At 39.5% G+C, this 10,320-nt stretch overlaps 2 protein-coding genes across 2 annotated transcripts; one reads left to right on the forward strand and one right to left on the reverse strand.

The window, feature by feature from the left end:
- Window positions 1–707: 707 nt before the first annotated feature.
- Window positions 708–4,115, reverse strand: LOC103152000 (transmembrane emp24 domain-containing protein 1-like). The gene is made up of 4 exons (XM_007572307.2): window positions 3,589–4,115; window positions 2,703–2,800; window positions 2,423–2,609; window positions 708–2,341 (listed from the first exon to the last, which is right to left on the reverse strand). The coding sequence occupies exons 1-4, from the start codon at window positions 3,760–3,762 to the stop codon at window positions 2,123–2,125; spliced, it is 678 nt and encodes a 225-aa protein (XP_007572369.1). The 5' UTR covers window positions 3,763–4,115; the 3' UTR covers window positions 708–2,122.
- A 3,128-nt stretch (window positions 4,116–7,243) lies between these two features.
- On the forward strand, window positions 7,244–9,994 carry LOC103151999 (tumor necrosis factor ligand superfamily member 14-like). The gene is made up of 4 exons (XM_007572305.2): window positions 7,244–7,682; window positions 9,054–9,087; window positions 9,177–9,248; window positions 9,350–9,994. The coding sequence occupies exons 1-4, from the start codon at window positions 7,455–7,457 to the stop codon at window positions 9,742–9,744; spliced, it is 729 nt and encodes a 242-aa protein (XP_007572367.1). The 5' UTR covers window positions 7,244–7,454; the 3' UTR covers window positions 9,745–9,994.
- Window positions 9,995–10,320: the final 326 nt, after the last annotated feature.

A 10,320-nucleotide genomic window follows, 5' to 3' on the forward strand; every position in this document is an offset into this window, starting at 1 on the left:
GTTCTCTTTGAGTTATTGTGTAAATATCGGGTCGATGTTTGCTTCTTTGCGGATGACCTGCAAAACCTTTTTTTTTTTTACTGCATCTCACACGGTCAACACACTAACGTAGGCTGATTGTTCCTGAACAGGCGTCCCCCGCCGGCTCCCCGTGGAAAACACTGGTGACCCCAAACCAGCAGGCGTTGATCATGAACTTGAAGAATTTTGGCAAAGGAGACACAGAGGAGCTGCATGATTTATGTCCTTTAGGTCCGAAACATCGAGCCGCATCACAAGGAGCCGTGTTTTGACATTTTGAGCTGCTGGAGCCGCTTCAGGGGCAATAAACTGTAACAAAGGTATTTTACCATTTAGTTCATGTTGGGAGTAGCCCTGAATATTGTATAGCAATTGAACATGTCATAACCTTTACTGAAACTTTGACATCTGCAGGAAGATATGGTTATTGAACCTTTATTAGCAGGTAATGGTAAAACCAAGAGGTGAACAAAAGGCCATTTTTTATATACTGTTTGTTTTTTCTAAAGCCAAAGCAATCTTGTCCTAGAAAGTGGCTGTTACATTTGAAAATAATTATCAGGACCCTGGTTAGTTAAAGACATAAAACAAAAGAGAGTGATGTATTTACACAAGGTAGCCATCTTTGTGAAGATTTAACTTCCCCGTGTTTTGTTTTGATGTTTGTTAGATTTTTTTTTTTTTTATACTAAGCTATGATCCAATGAGGGTAATATTTGGAAATGATTTCTCTGAAGGTTTGAAATATCAGTAAGGCTGTTAATTGTATTTAATAAAATAACATTGGTGCACATTATGGCTTTCTAGATTCACTTGACAATATTCACAAATATCAATACATTGGGGCTTTTACGATTGAATTTTATTGTCTGTAAGTATATATGATCATCAGTTTATCTCAGCACTTCAAATTCATGAATTTATTATAAGTTTTACTTTCTCTTTAGTGTGATTATTATGACTTAAAGCGATTGTGTAACCTGCACACTCATTTCAGAGAGACTGATGACTCCACAAGTGGTTGTTGTTGTATCCAAACCTATTAATGGAAAAAATGAGTGGAAGGAAGAAGTGCGGTTAAAAGAAACATTCATGAATTTGTGGGAGGCCGAGTCATCAGCTCTAAGCTTCAAATATCACCACCCTGACTTATTTATGACACGAGTTTCAGCTTTTTGGTTTTTATTATTACTTGTGAACCGGTGATGATGTCAGAGGCTTAAGGTGAAAACCAACTGGGCTGTTATGATACACATTTAATTTCACATTTCTTCTGAAAATTGCAGTCCCACAGCAAAGGAAAATGTGAGAGAATCAAAGCTGTTGATGATTTAGGAAGTGATGTCACCTGCTGCTGTTGGTCCACTGAGTTTTCTCATGTCCGAAGTCCGCACAGTAATCCGTCAGTACGTTTTACAACAGTTCATTCTTTCCCCATCTTCTACCTCCAGGGAGATACTTATTTTATTTGGCACCTGATTAAAGTATCAGGCCTCCTTTAACGTTTATGTCATAACTATGTTTCCTTGGTCAGCAAGCTAAAACGGGCCATCTAAAATGAAGATAGCTAAGAGATTTGGCATTAAAAAAAATAAAATCAAACCTTGAAAAATTAAAACAATAAAAAACACTGGCACCATTTTAGCCCCACAAAATCCTTGGAGAATAAAGCCTGATCACTTCCACGCAACATGGCAGCGACTCACGAAAAAGAACCTCAACTAAGCATCGAGTCTGAACTCAATGAGGCGGTCAGACTCTTACATAGGCTGATATTTCTGTATTTTGTTAAGCCTGAGCCACACTAATTTGTGAGCCACAAATTAGTTAGTGTGGCTCACTAACTAATTTGGTTAGTGAGCCACACTAACCAAATTAACAGAAATGATTTGCTCAAAATGCAGCATAGACCTTCCTAAAATACGAGTTTCACTTTGGTGACTGAATTTCTCAAATTATTGGCGTCTCTAAATCATGGATCTATAGATTAATAGCATGATGCAATGGAATATCGATACAAGATTTACAAAGTAAAAAGTGAAAAAAGTTCTCTTTGTCATATTATCCTGTGAGGGATAAAAGTATTGTGCTGGTTCTGTCGTCAAGTGCAGACCCGCTTGGTGTTATCAAAGAGACGTCTCAGGGTGTAAGTCTGAGTGACGGCTACACCGAGCATCACCAACAGGTTCAGACAGGACCAGAAGGACACTCGCCACAGGTTGTCCTCTAACAAGTAGCGGTCCCTGGCCTCAAATGCCCGCAGCACGGTCTGGACCTGACGGGTCTTCTCCAGGTGCTGGTACACCGAGTCCATTGTTCTCTGAAACAGAAAGATTAAAAGACAGGCGGCGTCAGTGGGGGGCAGCAACTTGTAAAGACACAAGGAGTTTCCCCTTCTGACCCTGATTTCTTCTATTCTGTAGTCCTCCATGCTTTCAGTCACGGTGAAGTCCATCCACTCCTCTTGGCCTCCAGATGTGTTGCCTTCGCTGTTAATTATGACTTTGAAAAACACCATCTTCTCAGACATCTTGCTGAAGCTGTTGTCGAAGCATAACCGGTAATCTCCAAATTCTGTATAATCCAACCTGACAGAAAAGACACAATGTGTGACAACAATGAGACGTTGGTAACCTCGGTTTTAGCTTCAGATCAGCAGGAAAGCATCAGGAAACACCCACATATGGATGCCGTCAGATGTCCTGAACTCAGAGACCACCCGATGACCGCTGGGTGAGATCAAGGCAAACCCAACATCCAGACCGGATCCTGCGATAACCTTCAAAAAAAAAACAAAAAAAAGTCACATATCCAGAGTCATCCTCACTTTCTAACCCATGCATCTGCTCAAGCTCGCCTCATGGTATCTTTGGAACTGCTACCTGAAATTCAAATGAACGGCGTGATAACAAACCAAATAACACAAAGCGGCCGAAGCTTTCTCAGGTTATAAAGTATCAGGTTTCAGTCTGACGAAAACCGGTGGTCATGTTAGTTTCCCATGATGATTCATGACTTTGGAGGCTCATGTAGATGCTCAACCAACCCTGCTTCTACCCCAGAGAGTCTGCAGCCTCCAGAGGGTGCAGCATCAACATGCTAACTGCGATGTCATTTTTTTAATCCGTGTTTTAAACCATCAAGAAAAACAATTCAGGGTTAAACAGTCAAACTCAGTCTTTCTCGCTTTATCAGAGAGAATAGTGTGCATCTAGGCTGTCCTGATTTTCTGAATCGAAATAGCTGGGCTTCTTCTCTGAGTTTGGTTGTACATTAAGGATTCTTAGCTAGATGTTAGACTAGATTAATCAGCCACATTGCCAGAGGTCCTAATGTTCTGCTAACCTCTAACAATGAGAAATGTGTTTTCTGTCCTGCCCCATTATTGTGCATGTGCCTTTAAAACTTTCAGCGGTTTTTTTATCTCTCTGATAATAAGGCCAAAGTCCAAACTGCTCACTCGACTGCTTGCAAACTTTTAAAACAACCAGCTAAAAAGATATCCCAAGCAAAACAGTTAAATAGCAGCAAAAGGTGCACCAAAGTTCCTCTTCATGTTGTTTTTACCTGGTATTCTATCTCCATGGAGTCACCTGTCGTGGTAGTTTGGTAAAAACACTCTGTGCCGCCTGTGGGTAGCATAAATGTAAACTCCATGTTTTGGTTTGGCCCCATATCCAAAGCCAGCCCCACAGTCAAAGTCAGACATCCCACCAGATAGAGCTGGGCAGACGAAGTCATCGCTGAACGGTCCAGGAAATAAAGTGGCTCCACTTCTACCAGAACCTGGGTAATTTCTCCTGTGCACAATAAACCAAACGCACTGAATGTGTGTAATTACTTCCTGTCATACTCCGGTGGTTGAACAATAGTCTGTCAGACAGAGCTTGCGTCCTGAGTCAAAGCTGAGTCAGTGGAGCCACTATCTGTGGATCAGAAGCGCTCTGCGGTCTGGACTTCACACTCAGACGACGTGTGCACCTGCAGTGCAATAAAAGCCATGAAAACAGCATGTTGATTTAGTTTTTCCTCTATTTATAGATTATTATTTGTATCAGTTTCGTTTTGCAGCAGAGATGAAAAACTGTGTGCAATAATACACACGTTTCAGGAGGGGACGATTACGCCATGACCTGACCAAACGAGGTCAGAGGTAAACGGTTAGGCGCTTAGAGGTCGTTGTGAGTTGTCAGGGTTAAACCCAGGCTTTATTTTTAGCTGTGATGACACATTTATTAATGAATCAAGCACTGACGCCTGTCGGAATAATATTTATGGTATACAAAAAAACAAGTTTTGAAAGGGGTCATTTGGGGGCAATGCATAGCTCTGGGTTTATGCACCAAATAAAAAAAAATAAAAAACATAGAACTTCATGAGTTTTATTCACGTTATTTGATACTTGAATTTGTAATTTAAGTGCTGTGTGGAAAGAAACAAGATTCTCTATAAAAACAACCAAACAACAAAGCAATTTATAAGTTTATATTTCAAGTATATTTCAAACAAATTGCAAGTCAAACATGTTTTTTATGCCCCACAACATTCCAGGATTGTAAAAAAAACTCTTATCTTCATTTTTTAACTGAAGAGCAGTTCCCGACAAATCATATCCTCTGACTTTAGGAGGCGCTGTTAGTTCTGCACATCTGAACTGTACAGGCCCACATATTTCTTTCACCACACAGCACACACAAACGAACATAAACTCATAAATTAAATAAATGTTCAAAACTCTTTATGAGTTTTGACAAGGATAAGTGAAAGTGAAACCAAGTATTTACTGATACTGTATGAAAGGACGTTTATTTTCTTGATGTCTGATTTTAATTCTGGATGTTTAAAATAATTTGTCTTTGCTAAACGAAAGAAAAAACAAATAGCTTTCATAAAATTCAAAACTTAAATACGTATCTGAAACTTCTGTTTTGGGTAGTTAGTAATTTTGGTAAATAGTTTTTCAGCACATCTGGTATCCCTGAGTCATGCTTAGATCCAAGAAGCTTCATCAAACCACAGGACATGTTGTCAAAACAAAGTCTTTGCCGCTCAGTGCATTTGGAAACTGAAATTTGGCTTTGTATGTTGCTTCTGAAGTAATGGCTTCTTCCTCTCTGGTTGACCTTTCAGCCTCAGACTTGTTTCACTTTGGATAACGACAGTTTTCACTAGCCTCAGCCAAAAATCTCCTTAAGCTTTTATCTTTTTGTTTTGTTTATCGGATTTCTCACCAAACCGCCTTCCTAACCACCATGGTTTGGAAGGAGACTGATACATATATAACAGATGAATGTGTCTCCGCCAGCCTTGTGGAAATTGTACTCCAATGATGAATCAGACTTGCAAACATTAACACTTCTCTTCCTAGTATCTTAGCTGAGATACCACAATAACAATAGAAATACTCCATATTGTTTATTCCAGCAGTTTACTGGAAATCTGTTGCAGTGAGAAGCTTGTGGAAGGAAACCCAAAAGGTTTTATTAAGAAAATGTATGTACATAAAAAAAAAATAAAATAAAATCTTAAAAGATTTATGACATTTAGGAAACAGGAATAATTTGGGAAGAAAATGTTTTTATTGGGTGTAAGTATTTGGTTTCAGCAGCATTCACGGGCTGTCATGAATCAGTTGTTTTGGAGGAAGTGAATATCAGATTACACCTGCAGACCTTTAACTAAAGCCACATGTGGCATCCAGACTTGTCTAAGTTAGTTTAGATGTGTTCCCTCTTAAATATGTGGGGTGCATCGCCACAACGCAGTCAAAACTGGTGCTCTGTCTGCTGATCTATATACTCTTTACAGAGACTTGAAAAATGTTCTACGTCTAGGACACATCTTACCAAGCTACAGGTTTCTTTTGGCAAACTAAGAAATTATAAATTATATTTATTTATTCATTTTTACAGAAAACGATGTCTCTCCCCATTTAAAAAAAAAAGAAAAAAAAAAGAAACATGGTGTGCATTTTGTCCTTTTACTCTGAAATCTCTAAACAGAAAATCCTTTGCAAACATGAGGACATCTGCGCAAATCCTTTAAATGTGTCCCCACATCCTTTTATGAGGAAGTGGTCAGCAACCAACAAGCAGCTCAAAAGAAAATGTTGTGGACGTGTTCGTGGTGTAAAAGAGAGAACCTCTTGAAAACATGAACCTCACTGGTCTGGATGGTGATATAAAACCTTTGGAATGAATTTGGTTCTCTGGTCCAACATCAGTGTTAGACCTCATAAATGTTCTCTTGGTGGAATGTACAAATATTTCCATGTGAACACCCCTAGATCTGACTTCAAGCTCATAAGGATAACTGATCTAATACTTTAGGCAGTGCAGCATTTTGGCCGCACTGAAAAGAAGTCTATTTGAAGGAATTAAGAAGAAAGTTTCTATCCGTATTGAGAGTCTGTATTGCAGAAGTGATATAATAAAACGGAAAAGTGCCAATAAACTTTTAACCCTGCCTCACATAAACTTGATGAGGAACACAAGGAAACCCACACAGAAGACAGGAAACTAAAGCAGATGTTAAATAGACACGATCTACGCTGCAGACCATTCAGGAACCATTTGAGGTCAGAAAAAAAGACTATTGTGCAACGAGTTGTTCAATGTGATCAGTAAAGGCTATTCAACTGGACTGGAAGGTAAAAAAATCTACAAAATAAGAACAAAGTTCAGGAGTAAAGGGTCAGTTTGACAATTTCTAACTATATTACATCAAACCTTTAACATAGTCACTGATTGTTTTACCTTAAAAACAAAACATTTTAATCTTGCTTTTTGCTTGGACAAATTGTAAAACCGGACTAGGGCCGTTTCCCCTTGAATAGAATATTGCGGCTTTCAAAACATACAGAAATGTTTTGGTGGTTATACCAAAACTGTGCAACTGGACTTTATTTCCTCTGAACAATGGTGAGAATGAGAAAAGACTAAAAGATTAGGATCTTAAGCTTGACTCTGGGCACAAATGTTGCTGCTAAAGCATGAAGACAAGCCGCAAAGAGAGAGTACAGATGAGAGGAAGTGTGAACGACATAGCTTTTGCAGTGAAGTGGGAGGGTGTGAAACGGGGTTAAAATGCACATTGTCTGAGCTCCACTTCACTTACATGGTCGTCTAATTTCAGCCTTTATATTCTAAACTGAGAAACGATCTTTATGTAAAGTTTCATTTTGATGAGTTCAGAAAAAGTGGAGCTTTTGCCAGTTTTCACAGGTGCTGTGGTGATACATCTTAAGATTCATGTTGCTGTCTGTTTCTGACTACTCATGAGACATCTTCAGTTGGACCAACCAGAAGTGAGCCCACCCATTTTTTTTTTTTTTTGCAATCTTGTTGCACCTCGCCGCCTTTCCACTGTAGTTTGGTCTCTTCAGCCCCTTGGAAACGGCAGCTCTGACCACCGGAGGATCATTCCTGTCTGAGATGTTTTTCAACTTCAAAAGTGGCGTGGGGCGTATGGCTCACGACGGCGTTCCCTCTCCGTTTGTAGTGGACACCCATGCCACCCGGCCGGCCGTGCCGCCTCGCCTGGGCAAACAGAAGAAGCACGGCGGGGCGGCGCAGACTCTGCTGTTCATCCTGGTGGCCCTGGCACTGCTCGGCGTGTTCTTTGAAGCTGTCTTCATCTATCGCCTCTACCAATCTGAATATGTGAGTGTCACGTAAAGACCTGTGTAATATCAGTCTGTGATTTGTGTGTGCGTGTGTCTTTGTGTGTGTATGTGTGTGTGTGTGTGATTCACTGTACATTTTCTGTTCCATTACCTTTACCTTTTCACCCCACTGCTGGTAGAATCTCACTTTCATGATAAGAATTTAATCATCTTTACTACCAATTCTCGCTTTCAGTATTATTTTCATGTTTCATGTTTTTCTCCCACTTTTTTCATTGTCTCAGCTATTTTACTTTTTTTTTTTATAGATATATTTAGTTTTCCATGAATCATGAGTACATCACGAGTCTATATTTAAACTTGTTAAAGTATGCTTACTATAAATGTTGGAAATAAACTGAATAATTAGACTCTGTGAAGGAAAAGACTCAGTGAGGTGGACTGATAAATCTAGATCACAAACTTAGTGTAAATGTGGATTCAAATTCAAAGCATAATCAAAAGATGTGGTTATATTTAACAGTTTTTTTTTTCATCCACATGTTAATAAGAGCTGATTGATATTTGAGAGAAAATTCATCTGCTTTTCCACCTAACTGGATTTCCAACGTGGAAACTTCAGTTTTCTGCTTTCCACGACCTTAACGTTTCCTTTTCTTAACGTCTCCCTTCATAACGTTCATGTGTGGGGCTCTTGAGACTGAGACGTGAGTAAAAATGAAGGTCTCTTGTGACAGAAACCACACTCACATTTACTCAGATCATGTGCATGAAAGTTCCCCCCCTCACCCCCTCCACATCCCACTCCAATAAGTGCTGAGCTTGCATTTATTTTACGGTAAAGAGGAACAGAGTGGACCACAGATGGAGAAATCCGCCGGTTTATACAGAACTCCTCTGACGTCTTTTGGAGTCGGCCACACATACATACGCTCTTTGCCCTCAGACTGCGGACAGTGAAGACTCTGTGTATGGCTTCCTATGAAATCCCGCTGCCGTGTGAGGGCAGCAGCAGTCACGGGTTTTGGATTTTGGAGAAATATTATTTCATTTTCTGTGGGTCTGCACATCATACATGCTGCAAAAATTAGAGATGGCATAGACAAGGAAATGGTCTATTTCCTGCGTCGTGATTATGATCTACCTTAGATGCATCGTGTACAAGCCTTACCCAAAACCCCTACAATGACTGCTTAACACAAAGCAAATGCTAGCATATGCTTAAAAAAAAAAAAAAAACAGGTTATGATTCATTGAACTGCCTTAGATTTAACACCTTCCACATCCCAGTGCAGCCTCATGTGCACCAGCGGTCATGCAACTGTGTTTGATTGCAAGCCAAGAAAGCATGCATGCACGTAGATCAAAGCTAAACCGCCTGAATGTCCTTTGGTGTTTATCGTTGCAGGCCCCCTCAGGTTCCACCTCAATGCAAATCAACGGTATGTCTCAGCATTTTCTGTTTCGCATAATAAACGGTCTTGAGGTCTATTCTTCTGACCGGGAAACAATGTGTCTTACCGTCACACAGGAAGCCCTCCGCCAGATACTACAGACCTTGAGGGTCGGCTTCCTCCATCCAAACCGGTTGCGCATCTCACAGGTGAAACCAGCAGTTTTGCAACTTCTTCTAATGAAATGTTCAATTTTTCAAACCAAGAACAAAAAAGCTTCTCTAAACATTGCTCGTGTTTTGTTCATTAGATGGCCAAGACGTCCGTCACGGCACACACGTCATGGCATGGAGCGAGATCGCAGAGCCTCTCCTCTATGAAATGAATTACGAAGACAAAAAACTCGTCATCCAGAAAGAGGGATACTACTACATCTATTCCAAGGTCTACTTCACACTAGGTGGTGCTTTTTACCATTCTGTGGAGATGCAAACTAAAAAGTATGCCGGAAAAGGCATCCGCCTCCTGCAGGCCAGAGAGTATTCGTCAAAGAAAGACAATGGAGCCCAGAGTTATTCCAACAGTTTCTTAGCCGGGGTGTTTTACCTGTCCCAAAATGATGCTGTCTATGTACATGTCAGCAACACAACACAGATTATGAGACACAAATCTTATGAGAATGTGTTTGGTGCATTTATGATATAGATATCAGACTGACAGGAGATAAAAAAAAGAGTTTATAACTCTTCTCAGGGACATTTTTAGTTGCCTTTTTGTACCTGAGCAAAGGCATTGTAAAAGCAAAAGCGTTGAAGACGTTTTTATCTACTTCAAATCAAAACTTTGAAAGCTGATTAAAGATTTAACTGTTGTGTTGCTAAATATTATTTACTAACATAAACGAGGATGGTGCACTTTTTTTATTTTTCTATTTTACCGCTTCAAAAAATTATGAATATTATTTATTTATTCCTTTCATATATATATATATATATATAACTGTGTTAACAGTGCTGTGTTTATACAAGAAAAAAAATGAAATAAAGTCTATATTGAACAAATAAAAGTTTGTCTTTCTGCAGTTGAGTTCATTTCCTGTCATATCAGGCAAGGCTGAGCAAAAAGCAGAATGGTCTCAGTAAAAGAAAATGTGTCACCCACTCTCTCCAACCACAAAGTGTACATATTGGGTTTTTTGTTATCACCACTTCAACACGTTAACCTAAAATGCCATCAGCAGCTGAACGTTTTCTGGTGAAAAGTAAAATTTGAAAAAAAAAA

This window comes from Poecilia formosa, unplaced genomic scaffold (assembly GCF_000485575.1).
Source record: "Poecilia formosa unplaced genomic scaffold, Poecilia_formosa-5.1.2 Scaffold298, whole genome shotgun sequence".
Taxonomy (NCBI): domain Eukaryota; kingdom Metazoa; phylum Chordata; class Actinopteri; order Cyprinodontiformes; family Poeciliidae; genus Poecilia; species Poecilia formosa.